The sequence below is a fragment of the Lissotriton vulgaris genome, chromosome 3_1 (assembly GCF_964263255.1).
Source record: "Lissotriton vulgaris chromosome 3_1, aLisVul1.2, whole genome shotgun sequence".
NCBI lineage: Eukaryota > Metazoa > Chordata > Amphibia > Caudata > Salamandridae > Lissotriton > Lissotriton vulgaris.
This window is the reverse complement of record NC_141689.1, coordinates 342,308,160-342,331,900: the sequence shown is the minus strand read 5'-3', so window position 1 is coordinate 342,331,900 and position 23,741 is coordinate 342,308,160. Positions and strand designations below refer to the sequence as shown.

Genomic DNA, 23,741 nt, shown 5'->3' with positions numbered 1-23,741 from the left:
TGACCCCGGATATGGACCCCAAGATGGCGACGTTTCTAGCCAAGTTTGTCAAGGACCCTAGAAAGGGTATAGACAGGTCATGGCGTACCTGCCAAGACAAGTTGTTGGACGCCATCGGTCCCATGACCAAAATTCTGGATATGGCCGAGGAGGCCAAGGTGTCTGGGGACCTTATTAGCACGGCGGTCCTTTCGAATTGGGCGCAGCGGGCCATTGTGTTTCTTGGCAACGCCAATTGCAAGCTCTCTACTGAGAGACGGAGGTCACTTTTGATTAAAATAGACCCTAAGTTGGGTGACCTCGCCTCTTCTGAGGCCGGCGCCTTGGCTCACGGCGGACTCTTCGGGGATCCGTTCATCAAAGAGCTTGGAAGATTTGTGGCCACATTTACCTCCCTGGACAGAGCGCAGTCCAATATCAAGAAGGTCTTTGCCCCTCGGGTTTCTGACCGGGCCGGACGTAGCAGGGGCCGCTCGTTCGGCCGTGGCAACAGCTCCGACAGGGGGCAAGGCTCCGGCCGCGGTCAGTTTCAGTCCAACGACCGCTTCAACAACTTCTACCCTACGAGTGGACAGAGATTCTGCGGCAGGGGAGGCCAGCAACAAGGTACTGGAAGAGGTGAGTGTGCTGCCCTCAGCGAGTTTGCGGGTGGGGGAGCGCTTGGCGCAGTTTTTCCCGGCCTGGGTTGCCCTCACAAGCGACACTTGGGTGCTGCAGACGGTCCAGGGCTTTCAGATGGAGTTCCATGGTCGTCCTTGTCAGCTACAGCGTCCCCGCCCCATAACTTTCTCACAGCATGATGCAGGTTTGGTGCGCGAAGAGGTTTCCGCCCTCCTCCACATAGGGGCGATCTGTTGCGCACGCGAACACCCCGGGGGTTTCCTCAGCAACCTCTTTTTGGTCGACAAGGTCGACAGGGGCCGGCGTCCGGTCATCAATTTGAAGGACATCAACGAGTGGCTGGTGTACCGCCATTTCAAAATGGAGGCGATTCACCGCTTGAGGGATGTTTTACGGCCGTCCGATTGGATGGTCAGGCTCGACTTAACAGACGCCTATTTGGCGGTCCCGATCTTTCCTCCCCACCGCCGTTTCCTACAGTTCAGGTCTACGAATTCACCACGCTGCCCTTCGGGCTCTCCTCAGCGCCATGGTGCTTCACAAAGGTGCAACGCCCGGCGGTGGAGGCTTTGCGGGCACGGGGTGTCAGGATGATCGTGTACCTGGACGGCATGCTGTTCATGGACCAATGCCCGGAACGATTAGCGTCCCAGCTGCAGATGGCAGTCGACCTCCTCCAGGGTCTGGGCTTTGTCATCAATGAGAAGAAGTCTCTTCTGGTTCCAGTCCAGTGTGCCACCTTTTTGGGGTTCAACATAGACTCAGTGTCTGACACTTTGAACCTTCCTGCCAGGAAAATGTCAAAGATCAGACACGAGCTGCCCCAGACCTTGGCAAGGCCGCTCATATCTCTGCGCTACTTGGCTCGTTTGGTGGACCTCCTGTCGTCCTCGATCCAGGCCATTTTTCCGGGCCCTCACCATTATCAGGCGATGCAGCGTCTGAAGGCGTATCACCTTGGGAGGGGCCTGACGAACTCTCAGCTCATCCCGCTGTCGGAGGAGGTGGGAGGTGAGAGGCGAGATGCAGTTGTGGCTGTCGCACATGGAGGCCAGGAACGGCTGTGCGACTTTCGGGTCAGCCCCGGATATAGTTATCGAGTCCGACGCCAGTCGGTCCGGTTGGGGGGCCAGGTGCCGCGATTTTTCCACATGGGCGCCTGGTCGGCTCAAGAGCAGTCTTTGCATATCAATTGTTTGGAGTTGCTCGCGGGATCTTTTGCAGTCCAGTGTTGGACGAAGGACAAGGTGCAGTCATGTGTCCGGCTGCGAATGGACAACCTGTCTGCGGTCCGCTATATCAATCATCTGTGTGGGACAAGATCCATGATGCTGGCAGACCTCGCACAGGACTTTTGCCACTTCTGCCTGGACCATCAGGTGTCTGTCACGGCAGAGTACTTGCCGGGTCGGCAGAACGAGGTGGCGGATTGGCACTCCCGGCACCTGCTGGATGCCAGTGTGTGGAAGCTGGACCCTCAGGTCTTCGCGCTGTTGACGGACAAGTGAGGCCCCTTCACGGTGGACCTGTTTGCGTCTCGTCTCGCCTAGACCATCAACTACTGAGGTACTTCAGTTGGCGCACGGATCCGTTGGCGGAGGCAACGGACGACTTTCTCCAGGATTGGGCGGGCGATACGGGGTATGTGTTTCCCCCGTTTTCAATGATAACGCGAGTGTCAGCTCTTCTGCGTCGTCAGTTAGCAGAAGTGGTGTTGATCACGCCGTGGTGGAGATCCCAAGTTTGGTTTCCGGTTCTTCTGGAACTTTCTTGGGATTTTCCAATCCTACTCCCCCTCTCTCCTCACATTCTGCTCAGTCCTGAAGTGACTCCCCACCGGTTGGATCAGGAGGGATCGCTGCAGCTGATGGCTTGGAGGATCTCCGGCGTCGCTGGACGCTCCCTGGCCTTTCGGGAAAAGCAGAGGATTTGCTCTCCAGGGCCTGGGCGGATAGCACGACCAAGAGATACCGATCAGCATGGCATAGGTGGCGTTGCTGGTGTGTGCGACTGAGTTTCGATCCCGTGGGAGCAGATGTAGTGCAGGTCCTTAACGTCCTTGCCGGTCTGGCGGAAGAGGGTCTGGCTTATCGGTCCATCAATACCTTCCGTTCCGCGATCTCGGCTGAACATGACTTGGTGCAAGGTTCCCCGATTGGGGAGCATCCTTTGGTGTGCAGGTTGTTGAGAGGGATCCCCCTCTCGCTGCCACCTGAGCCACACTACTCTGTCCTGTGGGACGTGAACAGAGTTCTGAATTTATTACTTTCATGGTAACCGAATAGGTTTCTCTCCCGTAAAGAGCTTTCAGCCAAATTGGCAATGTTGTTGTGCCTGGTATCTTGCAGGCGGGTCTCAGACGTACGAGCTCTTGACATTACAGCCAGAGTTTTTGATCCCCGATCGGGGTGTCTTTTACTGTGCACAGGCGAACCAAGACCCTCACACGGGTTATTTCATACCCGGCTTTTCCTGATTCCCCTAAACTGTGTGTAGTACAGTGCCTCCATGCTTACGAGGACATGACTTATGAAACTCGCCCTCCGGGCGAAAGACAACTTCTCATTGCCCTACGTAAACCGCACAAGGCTTTTTCTTCCCCGACGATCGCCAGATGGGTGCGTTGGGTGATGCTTTCTTCCCAGACGATCGCCAGATGGGTGCGTTGGGAGATGCAGGAAGTGGGGATTAATACCAAACAATTTGGGGCTCACTCTGCAAGATGAACTATGGCCTCCGAAGCTTTTGCCCTCGGGGCCCGGCTAGAGGATCTGATGAGGGCGGCCGATTGGTCCTCAGTTTCCACGTTCAAGAGGTTCTATTTTAAGCCAGTGTTGGAAGTGGCTCGGCTGGTTGTCGACAAGCTTTGAACTAGCATAATCCGAAGCCTCTGGTCCTGCCATAGAATCAGAATTTGCCTAGCCTTAGTGCTGGTAAGTTCCAATTCTATTAAGGACTCGGAGGCAAGGATTATCCCCCAATGACTTCCAAGAAGTGGACCCTCCCCGTATGGAATGTAAGTAAGCTATTCATGATATTGTTATGCTAATATGACGGTGGATACCTTGTACTCGATGTCTATGTACCTTTGATAGGCTAAAGAGATGGTCAGAGTTTGATGATGCGATCTTTTTCAGGGAATGATGGTCCCAAACAGGATGCGTGAAAATGCCGGAACATGGGCTTCGCGCGAAGAAAGAGGAAGAGGAGGCAGCAGAGGAGCATGATGGGAGCTGCTGTGGCCCAAAGACTGAGAAAGGACTTATGTTTCAGTTTCCTGTTTCCCAAGTATTCATGGGAAAAGTGGTTTTTGTGGCTTTTTCTTGCTGCTGTAAAAATAAAGTGGAGGAAGAAAGGCATAATCCTTGCCTCCGAGTCCTCAATAGAATTGGAACTTACCAGCACTAAGGCTAGGCAAATTCTCATTCAGTGGCATTAAAATGCAGGACAAGCATTTCAGTGCGGTGATGCGCAACACCACACTGAAATGCGGGATTGTCACACGTGATGCGTGTTACTTGGCAGGACTGCAAAGAGTTAGTTTGATTCTTGAGTTTGATATTCAGAACTTCTGTGCTGGGAGAGAGCACAGGAAACCCACTTAGACTACTGATAAGGTAATTTGATTGTATAACATCAACACAACAGCAGAGTTGCTGCAGTAAGAACCTGGAACTCTTAATCAATTCCCCATTAAATAATAATGGGCTGCGAGGCAGCTTTTAATTTCCAAAACTGAAACACCAGTCTTTGAAGTGCAAACCTAATATCATCTTTTTAATGAAATGTGGTCATAATTTCTAATGTGCTATGGTGTGGAGCAAAGACATCGTGACCAAGATGTTGGGCGGTAATTAATGAGTTATTTTAGAGAATAAACATGCTTCTGGGCATAAAATATTCTAGATTGTTGGAGCAGTACAATGATCACATTACAAAGTAGTTCATCAAACTATTGCGAAATGTAAACAAAATGCTCCACTTACATGGGAAAAAAGCTGGGGAGACCTGCGACTGCATTAAGAGGAGTTTTGAAATTTCTGATGTCCCATGTTTTCAGAGTATCGTCCCCTAAAAAAGATAACACAAATTAAATCCTAAAATCAAGTCTTGTGGCACAATATTCTGTTTCATTTTAAAACTGCATAAGCATTATCTGGGGCTTGGACGTAAGCACAAGTCACTCCACTACACATTACAAAATACAAACCATATGCTCATGAACATTAACATTGGCCAAGCAAATCTCAATAGTATCTCTGGCGATGAAACATAGAAGAACCTTTTGGTTTAGCTTTTCGCCAAACAATAAGTCTTTGGCATCACACTTTTAAAATCAGATACCACTGGCACATACTTTGTATACAGAAATACTATAAAGTCCTTGAAGTTTACATTTTATTACAATTTGAGAGGATACATTTTTGCCAATAGCAACTATTTGCTAAAATTCTGCGGAAGCGCACACTGGGACCAGTAATTAATGCACTATGATGCTGGGTGTGCAGTACTTAAAGGTAAATTAATGTTGTCTGCTGGTGGTGGAGATGACAATAAAATAAAAGGAGAATTGATGCACCATATGTTGGGTCTTATTCACAAACACAAAGAGGCCCATAGTACAATAGTCTATATGGTTAACAATGATTACAGATGTCACTTAGATTTACACTATCAGATTAATCAAGGATAAAAGGGACATTTTCAATGGCATGAGGTATCCTATGTGACGAACAGATCTTCAAGATCTAAGTCAAACGCAATTTCCTACCTCATTCAGCCTACCTCAGGGCTGCCTGTTTTAATATATACCATTGCAGCATAGCATATTAGATTTCAGCGATGCAAACTGTAAAACAAGCTCTTTGGTTAAATTACACAGAAACACTTCATGTAAGTGTGTACATGAACCATGTGGTATTCTTGCATGTCTTCAAAATCTACGTTTCATTAAGTTAGCACAGGCAGCTCCAAATTGGGTCAAATACTAATATGTAGGAGCAGGCTTGTGACGCGGTCTTAACAAACAAGAGCAACACATGGGATTAGCTAACTAGTGAATTTGTGGCATGGCAAACCGCAGAGTCAAGTTAACATTGCAGTGTTAAGTGAAGATTGTAGGAGAGTAGGGTCTGCTTACTATGGTTACCACCACTTTTTGCTGGTGTTTCACTGTTTTTCGACTTTAGTCTGGCTGGGGCCCTGCTAACTAGGACCACAGCCTAGCTGCTTCCTCTCTAAATTGATTGCATGTACATTAGGTACACTCTAGATTGGTTACTGGCTTACCCTTGTGAGTCCCTTGTACATGGTACCTTAGGTACTAAGGGCATAGGTACCCCAAAGGCCTACCCGGGGCTGAAGCATGTATTATGCCACCCCTGGGCAGCTTTCTAAAATGGCACCACAGGTCTGCTACTGCAGCCTGGGTAAGGTGGTGCATGCACCCCTTACTGAGATATAGGTTACCCATATCTACCTTATATCACTCACACATATAAACCTATAAGTCACTTCTATGGCAGGCCTTAACAATCCTGAAGGCAGAGTGCTTGGTTGTGTGTGAGAGGGTGCGCCCATGCATGAGCAGGACCCCTCTGCAGATTTCAGAATCACTTCTCTGTAGGTGTTCTGTGATACAGCCAGACCATATACTCTTAAGTGCATTATAACCTCACGGTTAATGCTAACTTTGGAATGGCTGCATGGAAACAGGTCATGTTTGGTGTCAAACACTTTGGAATCCTACCCCCGACCCCGCCAGTTCTGGCGGTGGGGGTAGAATTCCACCCTTCTAGAGGGATAAGACATGTACATACTTACCTAACCGGTAATAGTTTAACCCCTTCGATGCTCATGACGAGCTCAGCTCGTCATGCAGTACACTGCTCGTGTGCTCATGACGAGCTGAGCTCGTCATGAACAATGGGATTTCAGAAAGTGCAGCATCCTGGACGAATTGCTGCAGCAGTGATGGTGGTAAAAGAGCCCTGGCATCACAAAATGGATGCTCCTACTGCTGGACGAAACACCGGCAGGGGAGGCCTGGACAATAGGTTTCCTGTCACAGGGAGGTGTAACCACGTCCCAAACAGGCTTTAGTGTATTAGGGCTGGGTGGGTGAATTCAGAGAATGCTTTTCAGACAGTGCTGGGGGCACACTTGGTGTCCCTGTGCATACTCCAGTTCAAACCGGTGGCAGGGGCACTCAGCCCCTGCTCTGGCACGAAACTGGACAAAGGAAAATGGGTGTAACCACCTCCACCTCGGGTCGTCCCATAGGTGGGACCCTAGATTAAGTCCAACCCCTAAACTTAGATAAGGATAGGAACCCAGTCCTTAGGACTTTAGATTACCCTGGACGAAACTCTGCAACATATATCCTGGAACTTCAAAATTCTATTTCGAATAGAAGACAGAAGAATCTCCCTTGGGGTCAAGGAGTGACTCCCCTGTTCAAACAGGCACCAAAGAAGCATCTTGCCGGTCTGCATTTTGAAGGCTCCCAACGGATTTGCAACACAGGACCCAGACTTCCAGACTTCGCCGAGGCAGACAAGAGATCCCAGCAAAGCTGAGAACCGCAGCCCTCACGAGTGACGTAGAACCGGAACCCCTGGACACCGCGCACATTTGCTAGTGCATCGACTTACTGAGCTTTCCCAAAGTTGTGCATTGGGCTAATTGTAATCCAAGCCCGAGCACCATTTGCACCTAAGATTGTGGGCCTACACTCCACGAGTGATTCCTGGTCCGTCGACTGGTGGGTCCCCACGAAGGTAACTCTTCTGTTTCTTGGGCTTTCCTGGTTGCTTCAGACGTTCCTTGACTCACCTCCAAAGGGTGCGTCCCTCAGTACTTGCTGGTCTGCACCTAAGCCAATCTTTGCTTTCTGCGTGGGTTGCTGTTGCCAAGGCTTGTTAGTTCCACTCCGGAAACCAACACTGCAGCACTCGACATCCTTCGTGGGACAGCTCGAATCCAGCTCCTGGTCATCGTCGACACCTCCTGGTCCTCGTGGCTGAAGAGTCAAGCTTCACCTTCTTCACCTGAAATCACCCGACATTGGTTGGCATCTTCTCCTCGCCTTCCTGGTCACTGGCTAGTGACCCAGACTCTGTCCCCTCTGCTTTCAGGTTCTTCAGATCTTCGATCCACCCTTGGACCCACCCGGACACTTTTGACTTGGTCGCCAGCAGCACTTTGCAGCAGATCGCAATTGAAAAATACGACGAAACCCGACACAAAAAGACACCTATGCACCCGGCTTCCATGGGTGAGGTAACTCGAGTACTCTGGTGCTCCTGTGGGTATTGACTCTAGAACTGCCTAGTTTTAAAGGGGTTTGCTCCAAGTCCTCTTCTCAGGGGCCTTCCTTTATAATTTTTCAACTGCGACTTTCTCCATAGAAGTAAAGGGTGATTTGCGTCTGTGTTTAGACACTGCACGCGTCCCCGTGGGTCCCCTGTGTCACTACCTTGGGTGGTTCCTGGTGGCCCCAGCGGTTCTAAAGGCTCTAGGCCTTGTATCTATGTCAGTCGTGGTTCTTATAGCACTTTCTTAGTATATGGTTTGTGACGCCCCTAGGGCTAATCATATATTGTGCTAATGTACTGTGTGCTAAATAAGTTTACTTTATGTACTTTTGACTCTAGCCTCATAAAGAGTCTAGAGGGATGTGTTTTAATAAATACATATATATTTTATATATATATATACCTGGTGTGGTTCTCCTTTCACTTGGTCATTCATGAGATTATAGACTGGTAAAACAAGCTGCTTTACATTCCTTCAAGGCTTGGCCTGAAGGCTGCTCTCCACAGCTACCACTAGGATAGCTTTCTATATAGGTTGTTTCAAACCTATCATCATCAATAAGGGTCGTTTGGACTGGTACAAGTTGCCCACTAGAATAGTGGACAGCATTTGCCAGGCCAACTTCTCACAAAGATTACATCTCATCAAGATCATTAAAAAGAATTGTAAAATAACTTTACCACGAGAAAACATAGGGATTAAGCTGGCAGCATGCAGAGCAGAGCTCCACAAAGAGAATTCTAAAAAGCAAAATAATTTTCTAGTATTTCAAAAATACAGCAATCTAATGTTTGCAAGTCTACGACATCACCGCTTTTTAGATGAATTGATCAAATGTGGTCCCATTACAAACAAGTATGAACCATCTAACAGAGTGAAGAATTCAACTTTACAAATAAATGTAATACGAATGAAACGCAAGCCTGAGACGTTAATCAAGGGCCTAGTTTGCCATAATTTGGGTGCCCATTTTTTTCTTTGCACTAATTTCTTTAGTCTGCCCATACAGATTAAAACACATCATTGCAGAGGAGAACATATGGGTACGCTTATGTTGACAACACAGCTCTCCCGATTCCTCACAGCATCAAAGGAGTTTGTATGGGTCATATTTCAGTTAAAGCAAGTGTGTGACCAGACATCAATATGTGTATTTGCCATTTGTCCGAGTGGACCGAGTTTTATATCCAAAACCATATAGGGCATACCCCCTCGCCCCGGGGCCTAACTTCAGGGGGAATTTTGGGGTGTTACACCCCCCTATTAAATGTGTTTTGTGGGTAGCCAGGCGCCGATGAAAATGGCCGCCTACGAACCAAGCTCCGTCAGGACCGTTGCTGTCCCCATCTCATCCGACACCTAATCCTGGCTGGAGCGCACTGCCATCAGCGCCCTGGCTCCCCTAGGTGATGCGCTACCGTTCCGCGCTTTGAGCGGAGTCAGAGGACCCAGCGGGGACGAATCGTCGCTATTGGCTGTGCCGCGGCTGGCCCGAAGACGAGGCCTGGAGCCTGAGGACCGGCTGCAACTGAAATAGAGGCCCCGGCTTGCGGCCTATATCGAAAACTGGACCTAGGTGGAGCCGGATCTCCGGTGGGTGGGCCCGCATCGGCGCCGCATCGCGCTGCTGCCGACACCCTTTGGCGATCTAAGAGGCACTCCAGACGAGGGGCACGGAGGCCTGAGGGGGTGCCGGATGGGACACATCGGGTAAAGACTGTCTGCGGCCGGCCTACGTACTGCGGGGCCCGGACTGTACCACTTCGCCGAGCAGACACCCCAGACACAAGGGCGGGGTCCAGCAGAACAATACCCGGCTTCGCAGACGGTGATGGTGGCGTGACGGCCGGAGCAGCAGACCATGGCGCCATAGGCTTGGTGAGCAGCGACCTTGAGAAGGCGGCACACAAGGGACGAGAGGGCCTATACAGCTGGTGACACAGGTGTGGAAGCGGCTTGCATCTGGTGGTGGACGAATGTTCTGGTCGCTCGAGCCTGCCACCCGGGGAAAGGAAAGCCTTGGTTGACTGGCATATTTGGCGGGCTTGACTGATATGCGCCTGGAAGGAGACGCCATTGGCCACTGTGGGCGGGCTGAGGCCTAGAGCGGTGTTCCGCACAAGACGTGCGGTGACGGAATCGGCCTACCACGCGGATTGACCACACGGCCCTGGTGAAGAAGAAGTAATAGCGCAGAAACAGCGACTGGCACCACCCAGACCGGCGGCACGGACACTTGTTGGTAAGGGTGCCTAAATCCAACATGCGGCCCAAGGGGGGAACATCGACCCAAACCAACAAACTCGATCAATATGCGGTGCCACTTGTGCAGGTGCAGTCCGAAGCGGCAGCAAAGGACAACAAAGACCAAGCGGAGCCCTCCCTAAATTCCATAATGACCGCAATACAAACACTTGGCACTAATCTCGAGACGAAAATGGACAAGATCTCTATTGAGGTGAACTTGCTATGCACAGACCTCGGCAAGACCACAGAGAGGTCCAAAACTAACGATACCGACATCAAGGCACTGCAGGCCTCGGAAAAACGGCTCAAAGGTCGGGTAAAGGAGCTCGTCCACCAACACCGACAAATGGCCCTGAGACTCGAGTACCAGGAAGGGAGGGCTCGAAGGAGCAACATCCGAGTGGTAGGTGTGCCGGAAGGAACGGAGGGGCAAAGTGTGGAGCTATTTCTGGAGGACTTAATTCTCCGCCACCATAAACCGAAGAGACTCTCCAAGATCTTTACCATCGAATGGGCTCACCGCGCCTCGGTCCCTAAACACAAACCAGGGGCTCCAGCAAGAACAATAATTGCAAAAATATTTAACTATAGGGACAGCGATGCCATCCTCCAGGTGGCCAGACAACAGGGAGACCTGCAATACGAAGGGGCTACCATCCGATTCTTTCCTGACTTCACGCTGCAAGTCCAGTAGGAACGGCGCTCCTTCATGGGAGTTATGGCGGCGCTCCGAGAACGAGGGATCAAATATAAGATGTTCTTCCCAGGGAAACTGAAAATTATTACGGGGGCAAGTCCCTATTTTTCACATCACCGGCAGCAGTCCAGGAGTGGCTCGACATGGCAACACCGGAGGCACAAGAAGGACAAGATCGCGACAACTGGAGAGAACACAGGCCTCCTCCCCCGGATCAGCGGCGGGGAGGTCGGAGGGAGACTAGCAGAGCCAAAGGTCGTGGTGTTCCAGGTCGAACAGTCCCCGCTGGGGCTCACTCCGAGACACAACAGCACGATGAGGAATCAGACTGCGGAACCATGACTCGCCCGAGACTTTGTAGCATTCCTTAAGTGCACCATAGAACTAAGGGACTTATAGCCTGGGGCAGCACGGGTATGGCGGCCGGAATCGGGGCTGTCCCACGTTTTCCCACACAGAGTTTCCTCGGGAGGGGGAAGTTTACTCTCTCCGGGGTGGGGTTGGGCGACAGGGGCACTGCTAATTGGGGTAGTGGGTAGTTTGAAACCTACAGAGCAGGGAGCAGGGTGGGGGGGGGTTTGTTCAAAGGGAATGGAGGGCACTCCCTACAAGGTTGGGGAGGAAGATGGTTATATGTCCATTGCAATGTGTACTGATCATTTTTTGCATTGTTTTGAACTGTTGGGAGGGAAGCGGGGAGGGGTGGGGAGTTGGGGGGGTTGTACGGCCACATATTACTATTGTGAACAGAGTCGTGGAAAACGCCAGGATGCATGGACAGGCCAGCTCACACAGTAATGGATATGGCTAGGAGATGGGAAAAGAGTCTTAAAGTTCTTAGCTGTAACGTGAACGGGCTGGGCGATAGGCTCAAGCGTACCATAGTCTTACAATTTATTAAACGTCACCTCCCGGATGCAGTCCTACTGCAGGAGACACACCTTATGGGTAACACATGCCAGGCCCTCAATAGATGGGGATACACTCTGGCGGTTCATTCCGGCTTCACCTCTGGTTCCAGGGGCGTGGGGATCCTGCTGCGCCGTTCCCTGCCCCTCCATATTGACCACACAGAAATAGACCTGCAGGGCAATTTTGCAGCATTGTCAGGGAGCTGGGAGGGTCACAGATTAAATCTGCTTTCCGCTTATATTCCACCCGGCCTCCAAACCCAATCCTACATTGACCTGGGCAAACTTCTACTCTCCCTCCCGGATGGCAGTTGGTCATCGGGGGAGACTTCAACGCAGTGGTATCAGGAACCCTGGACAGACACCCTCCCAGAGACATACTACAAGGGCAAAAATGGCTAGCTGATTTTTTGGAGGCCTTTGGGCTCACAGACGTGTGGCGACTGATGCACCCCACTGATAGGCACTTCATCTTCTTCTCCGGTCCGCACCATTCATTCTCCCACCTAGACTATATTCTTACTCCACTACAGCACGACACGATCATACAAGAGGCCTCACACCTTGCCCGTGGCATCTCTGACCACTCACCAGTCTTGACACACATCACGGTCGGGACTAGACGGGAGGGCTGCGTCACGCCAATAAACGCCTGGTATTTTAAAAATGAGGAGCTTAGGAAGACGCTGTCCCGTTCCATAACTCAATACTTCGAACATAACGTCGGGTCGGTAGGATCCTCTGTAATCCTGTGGGAGGCCTTTAAGACGGTGCTTAGGGGAGAGGCTCTGTCAGCCATCTCAGGCCGCCGTAAGGACAGGGAGACACAGATTACCTCCATAGAAGCAGATCTGAAGGTGCTGGAAGAGGCTGCACGTGACGAGCGCGAGTCGGAGGTGCAACATCGGCTGCAACTTAAAACTGTGGAATATAGGGAGCTGGTTACGCAGGCGGCCCAAACTATGGCTCGACACAAGGTGGGTAGGATCTACGATCAAGGGGACAAAGCGGCAAACTTATAGCATGGCTTGATACAAATCAGCAGGCTAATAAAGTAGTGCCAGAAATACAAACGGCTTCCGGGGCCATAGTTACTGAACCCCGAGAGATTGTGGCGGAATTTGCGCGGCACTTCCAACAGGTCTATAGTCAGGGGTCGGACCGTCCGGAAGAGGACTCCGTAGCCCTACTGGCAGACATTCATATGCCATGCCTATCGGACGTCGACCGGAATGCCCTGGAGGCTCTACTCGACACAGCTGAACTGGAGCGTGCGATAAAAGACCTTCGTCCAGGCAAAGCTCTTGGACCTAACGGTCTCCCAATCGAGCTTTACAAGCTCAATCCGTACGCCCTCAGTCTACACCTTAAACACATGTTTGAAGAAAGCAAAGCGGCAGGATTATTGCAGCGAGACCAACGCCTAGCAGCTATTGTGGCCATACCAAAGGAGGGGAAACCGAGAGAGTCCTGTTCCTCATACAGACCTATCTCACTGCTTAATGCTGAGCCGAAAATATTGGCCAAAACGCTTGCAAATAGGCTTCAAACCGTTCTGCCCACCTTGGTTTACCCAGACCAACAGGATTCATGACCCATCGAAACACGGCACTTAACATTCGCCGCCTTAACGGTGTACTGGGGCAGTGCAACGTTGCTAGAAGATGCAGTAGTGGTTTCGCTAGACGCCACCATGGCATTTGACACCATAGAATGGCCCTACATGATCGCGGTACTCCGTAAATTGGGCTTCGGCCCCAACTTTACAGCATGGGTCCGTCTTCTCTACACGGAGCCACTAGCTCAGGTGTTAGTTAACAACAAGGTCTCTGAGGTTTTCACCCTTGAAAGAGGGACCAGACAGGGCTCCCCCCTCCTATTTGCACTTTCCCTCGAACCACTTGCTGCATGGATCAGGCAAGACGTCTACCTCAAAGGGATACAATGGGCGGATGGATGGGAGGACAAGACCTCCCTATTTGCAGATGATATCCTCCTCTACCTCTCCGAACCACGAAGGCGCATTATGGCGGCACTTGATATTTTCACGTGTTTCGGGAGGAATTCTGGTTTCAAATACCTTGGAGTCTTTGTCTCCACCGACAAGACTAGGATTTATGAAAGGAATCTACTACCGCCCCTGGGACGGCTCCAACGCGATGCTAAATCTTGGCAGAAACTTCCATTGTCCTTGCTGGGCCGCGCGGCCCTTTTTAAAATGATGGCACTGCCAAGATTTCTCTATGCCCTTCAAAATTATCCAGACCTGATACCGAACTCTTATTTTGTAGCAATTGAAGCGGCACAACAAGACCTCCTCTGGGCAGGCACGCCTAGAATAGCACTACATAAACTTACACAGGGATGGTATGATGGAGGGATAGCCCTCCCAGACATCCGCAAATACTACTGGGCCGCACACCTCTCTGCGATCAACCAAGGGACATATAGCGACGGTAGCGACCCAGGTTATGGGATGGACAGATGGCTACTCCCCGGGGAGAATTATGAAGTTGCACTCTATTCTAGACCTAGTAAATACCAACTCACGGGACCGACAAAACACTCGGTGCAAATATGGCACATAGCGCAGCGGAAGCTCGGTTGGTCAAATATCCTTACCATGGCTACTCCACTATGGGCGTCCGAAAAACTAGGTAACTTGGGACGCACGAAGGGGTTCCACAACTGGGACCTTATTGGTATCTCACAAATTAAAGACTTGTGGGGCCCCAAAGGGGTTCAATCCTTCGTCCACTTGCAAGAAACATACGAATTAGCACAAACTGAATATTTCAGGTACATGCAAATCAGACACTCCCTCCAGTCAAACACACCGCCAGGGACCAAACTCCCCCAGGCCTCCTTGCTCGAGGACCGACTGCTAGACGGGCACATGCCAGAACACGCCATCTCCCTCACATATAAAAAACTGATTATTAATCCCCCTGACTCGCTCCTTCCCCTTAAAGAGAGATGGGTTTCTGATGGGCTAGAGATCGACGAAGAGGAATGGATGAATGCGCTGGCCTCCCCTAGGGAGGTGGCGATTTCGGCCAGACTTAGGCTTATTCAACTTTAAATACTGCACAGGGTGTACATCTCCTGCACAAGACTACAGTTGATGGGGGGGGGGGGGGGGGGGGGGGGGGGGGGGGGTTGGGGGGGGGGGAGTGCTCTGCAGGAGGGGCTGTGGTGAGACGGGCTTTTTCTTCCATATACTGTGGGATTGCCCAATGGTGCGAAGGTTCTGGAGACGTGTGGTGCAATGCATGCAAGAAGTATGGGGGGTAGAAATACGCCCAGAGGCTAAGAAATGCCTCCTGAACATCTGGCAACCCACAGACCTGCCTATAAAAGGGAAAATGTGGGTTACACTTGGACAAATGGTGGCAAAAAGAAACATCGCCCGACTATGGGGTGCCCCCACCCCGCCGAAACTAGTATAATGGCAAAATGACATGGACTGGTGTATGCTGCAGGAAAAGACTGTGTACACGGCACGAGGGTGCCCTCGGAAATGGGGGGAGGTGTGGTCATGCTGGAACGACTTTAGAGGTAACATCTGTGAGCCCCCACAAGCCCACCATTCTGGCGTAGAGGATATAGAATGAAAAATTGTTCTCCAACAGCTGTATCTATTAAGATTATATCACACTGTCATTGTATTTCTGGTGTTGTAACAGACTCTAACATGTAACTCATTGGCCGCGTTTGTTCTCATTAATCTGAAAATAAAAAGATTTTTTTTTTTTAAATGTGTTTTGTGTGAAACAGTTGGTTGCAGGTGCTTTCAGTCTGGTATGGTAAGGTGTCTCTTGGATTTAACGAGGAATTTTAACACATACTCTCCTTCTCTCTGTTTGAAAAGTGAATGAAAAACTGTTTTCTCACTTAGTAACTACACCAATCCGCATTACTCTCCCTTTCTATTGCCTCGTAAGCCCCTTCGTGCCCTCTACTTGTCGCATAATGTATTTTAACAATATGAGGTATAATTACTAATATTTCATATTGTGTTTGCGTTCCAATTTACATTCCAGTGCAAAATTTGTTTTGTGCTGGAAATTTACTTTTAAGTAATGCAAAGCAACGCAAAGAGCTACTTTGCATTACTTGGCGCCCATCGGGCATTTCATGGGTGGTGCATGGGTTTTCCCCTGTAACCAAAAATGGTTGATTTACAAAAAAAGAAAATAGACAGAGTTTTGCACACAAAAATAACGCCCATTTCAAACAGGCACTATCACGGAGAAATGCGCTAATTTCTCCTTTCTTCGTCGACTTTGTTTGTGTGATGCATTGTACAGCAACATGCAAAGTGAGAAAAGTGTTAAAGTTAGTCTAAGCATTGTATTTTGTACTCGAAGGGTAGCCTTCAGTACAAAACCTATGCTAGACTCATGCAGACACCCTGGCATTTTGGTGCAAAGGTGTGTGCACGGCGCAGGGCTACCTGATTGCGCCAGCACTAGGGAGATGAGAGGAGAGTGCCATAGCTCTGTAAATATGGCGATCTCCAGCTCTCCTTTTACTGCAGTGCAGCATTTTTGGCTGCAACGCTGCTTGAGAATTCCGTAAACAGAATCCTATGTGCAAAGCACATTTGTTGGGAAATCTGAAGCTCACACCCCTGGTCTTACAGATCAAGCTACGCCCCCACCGCTGTCTAAGATGAGCAGAACTAGACTGCCATCACTGACCAATCACGCAGTACTCTAGATCAGAAAAACTGATCTGCCAACCCATTCTCATGGGGCGTTGGGGCGACCTGCAAACTTGTAGATATCTCTGGAGGTACTGGTGTTGCTAGCCATATAGGGACATCTTTGTGAGGGAGACACACTCACCACAAAGGTCAGAATCTGCTTGCAGTGCAGGTCGTCGTAGTAACCTTCCTCATCCACATCATAGCTAAGGGGTTGTGCAAGGTTGTAATAATACTTCAGTTCCCTAAAGCACTCTTGAAATTGGTTGTATGCAAAAGCTCAAGAGAGGTTGACCTCATTGATGGTGGCCTCTGTTCTTGCTAAGACACCTCGTGCGCCTTGGGTACCGGATATATTCTTCTGTATGCTCAAATGCTCGGGGAGGCATGACATCTCTTCCTGTGACGGACACCTCTCCATTGAGTAAATGTCCTTTCCTTGTGTATATTTGTATCTCCTTTACAGAGGCACTATTTTCCTTCCTTGCATTTTCAGCAATTGAAATGTGGCAATTCCAGCACTAGGAGCAGCTTTTTCAGCCACCATCATCAAGATCGACAAATCAGAAACTCAGGGAGTGGTACTGGTGGCCATGCATGGACACAGAAAGAGAGGCTATGTAAAAGGATGTCAAAAGCGTTCGGCAACTGACCAAATACGCAATACGAGGGTGCAACCCGTGCAGCTGGTAAACGTTTTGCCTAGTGTAGGTACAACATTGCTTTGGATTGTCTGAGGTCTTCTACATACCTTGGAGTTGGAGTTATGCACATTGTAGTTCTTGTAGATTCTGTTGGCAAGCAGATTAATCTCTTATCTATTAAGGAAAGGCTGTTTATGTAATATCAGGTAGCTCCAGAGGTGACAATGTGGTGAAGTATTTTTTTCAAGGGTTTACTGTTAGGGACAAAATAAATTTCTTAATGAAATAGTGTACATTTGGAACACAAATGGACAGATGCTTCAACTACTGACTGCGACTTTACACCTACACACTAATAAAAATAAATGTTGCAGTCAAGATGTGGGAGAAAGAATCATATATAAACAAAATCAGACCATGAGTTATGAGCACAAAAAGGAGGCACATGAGTATTGAAAAGTACGATTAAAAGGCATGCTAGGTTGATGGAAAATAATTGTAATTGGCAATAAATGTTATCTCAGGGTGGAGCACAAAATGTTCTGGAGCCCTGACCAGGTTGCAAAAGCAGTGGCCTTCAAAAGCATGCATGAGAAATATCTGTAGAAAGAGGAGTGCGGAGACCACAGCAATGCACCCCATCTACTGCACAAGAAAAAGTGTGTGCAGATAAAGACATCACTGCCTGCAATAGTGAGTCAGACACCCAAGCAGATCTGTGACTTTGTATAATTCTATGGGTTTAAAGGTGTTATTTCCTTTTCATGTGCTGATTGGGTTTACATACTATGTTAGTATGGCATGCTTTACTCTATAAATTGTGTAACAAATGTGCTGCACCAGTGTGTAAAATCTTTCTGAAGACTTATCAGTCATTAAAAGATATGAAAAAAAGTCTACAATTCTATGTCAGAACCGGAGGCTTCAGATTACGCGATAACTTTCTCCATTTTATTGATCAGCAGTCAAAACCAACATTATATCAACACAATAAAAGACTACAAATCCCATGAGTCTTTGTTTTTTTGTAACAGATCTAACAGTTCAACCATAGAGTCCACCATATATAACATCCACCAGGGAAAAACACTTCCTCGTTCTTTGCTACTCAGCAGACTGTTAAGTGCTTTTTCTTGGATGTTATTCACATTACTAAATAGAGTTAATGTGATTTTCTTTATGTCTTTGCGCTGTTCTCAGCGTCCTGCCACTTGGTGAAAGCGATGTGTCACTATATATGGTAAAAGAAGATGATCCTGTGCCTCTGCGGATTGTGATTGCTTGCCGGCATCATTAGGGGAGCATGGTACGGTTCAGGGCCAGATGTATAAAGCTATTTGCGATCCAAACGGTGAGATTCGCAGAATTTGGCTGTTTGTGATTGCAAAATCACAGTGTGCAATGTATGAAACAAACCCTAATCTCAAAATGAGAAATTGCAAAAATTTCCAAAATTAGCTATTTCTAAATTTGTGATTCTGAACTTTGAGACTCACTATTTGGGAAATCGCAAAGAAATGTATGAACAATCCCAAATAACTCAATTCCCACCAACTCAAGGCAGGTGGTAACCAGGTGCACACTATTTAAACATCCCCATAGTGCCTCACAATCTTTCACAATGGCAGCCCTGTACGTCATAGCGAGGAGGAAGGGGATACAAGCAGCAGCACTGAGTAGGAGAAGACAGGAACGCATTAACAGAGTGCGCATTACCCTGTTTCAGCAGACAGAAGAAGAAATACATGAAAAATACAGGCTAGACTCAGCAACTATACTAGACCTGATAGATGACCTACAACCAATACTGGAGCATCAGACCCGCAGGACCCAAGCCATTCCAACCCAAGTGCAGGTCCTGTGTTCACTGCAACTACTGGCATCAGGGAGTTACCAGAGGGTGATAGCTGTAGCTGGAGGGGTCTCCCAAAGTAGCCTGTCACGCTTTTTTAATTCCTTCCTGGATGCAATGGTTCAGAGCATGCACCATTACATCAGGTTTCCCACGACGCAACTGGAATTGCAGAAGACAAAAATTGATTTCTACCAGATGGCACAATTCCCACATGTCAATCGGTGCATTGATGGGACACATGTCGCAATCTGTCGCCCCTCAGCTAATGAATATGTGTATAGGAACAGGAAATCATTTCATTCCATCAACGTCCAGGTCATATGTAATGCCTCACACATCATCACTGACATTGTGGCCAAATTTCCGGGTAGTACTTATGACTCTTACATCGTCAGGCACAGTGGAAAATATACACGTCTCACTGTGGGAGAATTTGGAGAAGGATACCTGCTAGGTAAATACATGTCACTCACTCTGATGTACTCCTTGGATCTGTTGAAAGTGCCCAGTGATTAATGTCTTTTCCTTTCTCATGTATGTGACAGCGCATAGGGGACCTTCTCAATGCGGTGACCGACAGGGAGGTGGAGTTTGATATGGCGGCGTGCCTGTTGCTCTGGTTCCCTCACACCAAACACACTAAGGTGACAAGTAAGTTTATTGATCTAGGGCTGATACTGGCACAGAGAGAGATCACCTGGCACTGGAAGTCCAGGGAGGGACCGTCTGTGAGGAGGTGGACGAATGACTTGCTGAGGTGGTCTGAGCGCGAGACTGTGCTCCGAATGAGGCAGGCTGTCAAGCTTGATAACGAGAAGACTTTAGAATCAGCGCGCGCATGGGAATTGATAGTGCAGGCCTTACGTGATTCCTTAGTGGAGGAAGAAGACTGAATGGACAGGACTCGAGGACACCGCGAGGCTTATGAGTATAAGGATGTCATTAGATCTGTAGCGGGACCCAGGCAAGAGTCAGGAACAGGGCTCACATCATTGGCGGTTGCTGGGGGGGGGGGGGGGACAGGGGTTGTTTAGCGGCTCGGAGGCACCGGAATGTTAGCATAGGATGGCTGATGTTGGGGTTAGGTTATGGTTGGGGGGTAAAATGCGGATACGTAAAAAGATCTCGACCATTGTCCCTCAGGGACGCTCACCATGATGTCTTGCTACTAATTGGGACGCAGTGCCGCCCGGCCTCCGGGATGCTGGCTGAATGGCTGTGTATGATATACGCTCTTACGATTGATGCGGGGGGACACCATGAGTGGACTGGTTGTGCAATTGTATGCTATGGTTTCTAATTCTGCAATAAAAACAAATAAAAAAAAAAAATGTATGTGACAGCGCATATACAGTGCGTTCATTTATACTGACACCATATCTCAATCCAGCAACCCCAAGTGAAGGGAGATACAATACTGCCCATAAGTCGACGCGTAATGTGGTGGAGCGGACATTCGGACTGCTGAAGAGTAGGTTCCGCTACCTACACAAAAGTGGAGGTGCACGGCAGTACAGGCCAGAGATATGTTGTAAAATCATTGCTACCTGTGCCATGCTACACAACCTTTGTTACAGCAAACAAATTATGGACGGAATACTGACATTGCAAACCTTCTCCCTAGTCAAAAGATCTGGCTTAAATCCATTGTTCTTTTGCTTATCATAGCACTCCAGTTTAGACCCAGCCATATGCAAATCAGACTTGCCTCATGTAAACAGTCCAGACCGAACTGCAAAGCCAGGTCCTCCCTGGACCGGAAACTAGCATCCTGGGACCAGTTTCAAAGCCAAACCAGCAATTCCCTTCTAGTGATAGCTCTACTTATGGGATAACAAACTTTTTTGGCCATCTGGCTCTCAGGAAACTCAATGCGATCCTGTGATCTGGGCTACCACTGACCTAAGCAGGTTTCCTCACCTTTTGTGGCCCTGTGCTATGAACACGAAGTCAGCCAACTGACTCTTAGAATCTCTGCTTCTGGATGGGCCTGGGGGATGACTTTTCCACAGGCAGGACACTGCAGGCACAGTCCTTTCTTAAGTAGCCAAAGGAGCAGGCAATGCAGTCCAACTTCGGTGCAGCCTCTTTTTGCCAGGTCGTCGGACAGCAGGGCAATCCTTCTTGGGTTATTTTCTACAATCAAGATCTGAGTTCTGGAGGCCAGAGTGCATCTTTTATGAAGAGAAAGTGGCCTTCCAGCACCTGGATACCCTACCAGGTGATAAGCAGCACTATACATATCAACATAACATAACAATAAAACTTAGGGAATGTTGTGGTCACTAGCCAATGAGATGCTTGGATTCCTCCCGCTTGATGACAACTTCCTCTCAAGTATGGCATCTAGCTACCAAGAGGGCTTTATTCTGCCCACTTGCAAGATGGCTGAACCACTTTCCTGGAATGTGGAGCTTAGTAGCCCACCCTATAGGTGTGGCTACCTCTGGGCTACACGCCCACTGGAAAACCAGTCTGACCAGTTCTTTCCCTTCAATGTCTTAGACGCCTTTTTGTCTACCTAGACAAGGAGCAGCCCTCTCGTGTGTGGGTGCCATCTGCATCAAAGTTGGCAGTCCTTTGGAAGTTCGCCTTTTGGGCTCACACCTTGTGTGGCTTTTCCTACCAGGAGGAGACAGCATCTTCACTGATCCTTTGTAGGCTGTCCTGGGAGTCCTGGGAGTCATTTATACTTGTCCCCAGGAGGCCAGAAGACTGTCTCGAGGACAGATCTTTGTGTGAAACCGTAAACAGGCGCTGCAAACCTTGGGCAACAAAGTGGCAACTTACTAAAGTTGCACTTTGTCGACCAGTGACATTACATTTGATTTAACCACTACCTTGGATTTAGCACACTGATGAGCAAGTTACTTACCTTTGGTTACGCCTTTTCTAGTAGAGACTATCTAGTTTCAGATTCCTTATGCTACAATATTCTCCAGGCATCAGACTGGATCTGTAAGTTTTTGAGCAGTACCCCTGTGTGCTGGTAGGTGATGTCAAACGGCTTCGCATCGTCGGCTGAGCCGGATATAATGTGCACAGTACCTGTATAGGCACCACCCCTGCACACGGCCGTCAGTTACTTTCGCAACTATCAGGAGCGCGGAGCCACAATGAGAACTGACCATTGGTGTGAAATACTAAAGCCCTGAGAAGGGTGCCTGTAATAACAAGCTACACAAAAGGGAAGTTAAAAGAGCTACTTAATTATGCGACATGTCTTTCAAGCAACGGATTTCTCCAACTGTCATTTTTCACATTCTAACTTCAACATTCTACTGATATCATTACTTACATTACATTTCCTCTACACATCTCCCCCCTTTTAAAAACAAATAAAAACCCTTATATACATCACATTGAAAAATACTATCATTGAATTGATACTTTTAAAAAGTGAAATTTACCATATAGCCTATGCGTAAAAAAAAACAGGTATGTAATCTAGCTTAATTGACTAATCACAAAGAGAAGCTCCTAACTTTATAGAACGCTTAATCTCTTTGGTCTTCTAGCCAGTTTGTCAGTGGGAGGCACAGTAACGGAAATGAAATCAATTCCACTGTCTTCTGTCTCAGGGTTTCTTCAAACCCGTTGACTGATCGTCCACTTGTTCACCCCTTTGAGGTAGTTCATTGTTCACACGACTCTCTTTCTGCTCTGTAATTAGGATACCTTCTTCCAGACTGTATGTCCTACCATTTTGTTTCTCTGACATTTCTACACTGTATTGTCCAGAAAACACAACTACTCTCTTTAAATTCCACACCTTACCATCTTCTAATCTGAACCTAATTATTTAACACTTGTTTAATGCGTTTGGGTTTAAAGTAAGACCTAATTCTCTTGGGAACTATGCGTCGTTTCTTGATTCTAACCCACTGTCCAACCTTTAACTTGCTGTGTTTAACCTCATGTTTCCTGTCATAGTATTTTTTGTATTCTTCTTGTTTGTTTATGATTCGTTCTCAGATCTTTCCCAAAGATCGGTCACACTCATAGGAGTGGTTAACCACCCTGAGTTAAACTTTGATCTAGGTTTCCTTCCTCTCATTAATTCAATTGGGGAAAATCCTGTGCATGCTACTTCTGCTGATCTATATGACCACTGAGCTTTATACACTTGTGTTACCCAACAAGAATTGATATTTAATGATTACTGAATGGCTCCCTTGAGAACCATATGAAATTGTTCAAACATTCCATTACCACTTGGATCGTAAAGGGGTGTTTTCCTGAGGCAAACCCCAAATTAAAAAAATATTCCTTAGCTTTCGCTGGGACAAATTGTACACCACTGTCACTCAGTAAAATGCTTGGTATCCCTTCATTCTGAAAAACCTAGTCTATGAACCGTAGTATTGCATCCGTATTTATTTTGTTAACAATTTTGATGTAAGGCCACTGGAAAATACACCATCAATTTTGATGTAAGGCCACAGGAAAATACATCCATCAATACTATTAGTATATTTTTTAATATTCCCATTGGGCCCAATAATGTCAACTGCCACTTTTTCCCAAAGAGCTTTCAGGCACTCAAATGTATAGCTCATATGAGGTCTTTTAAAAGTCTTCAAGGATTTATCAGCTGACATGCATACATGGCTTTCTCGGATTTCCCTTTCTTGGCACACACAAACAATGTATTTCCTCAACACAGAAGGAGGAATTATCTTTTCCCCTCTAAGAATCCTTCCACAATTGCCTTTTAACTGCGTACCTCACAAAATGCTCT

The 23,741-nt window shown here is 48.1% G+C and overlaps 1 protein-coding gene across 1 annotated transcript in view; it reads right to left on the bottom strand.

The window, feature by feature from the left end:
- WDR70 (WD repeat domain 70) overlaps positions 1 to 23,741 on the bottom strand; it is a 1,742,574-nt gene that overhangs the window by 524,909 nt on the left and 1,193,924 nt on the right. The window contains exon 11 of the mRNA XM_086960548.1: positions 4,608 to 4,692. Within this exon, the coding sequence (XP_086816674.1) occupies positions 4,608 to 4,692 (85 nt within the window). The remainder of the gene's footprint in view (positions 1 to 4,607; positions 4,693 to 23,741) is intronic.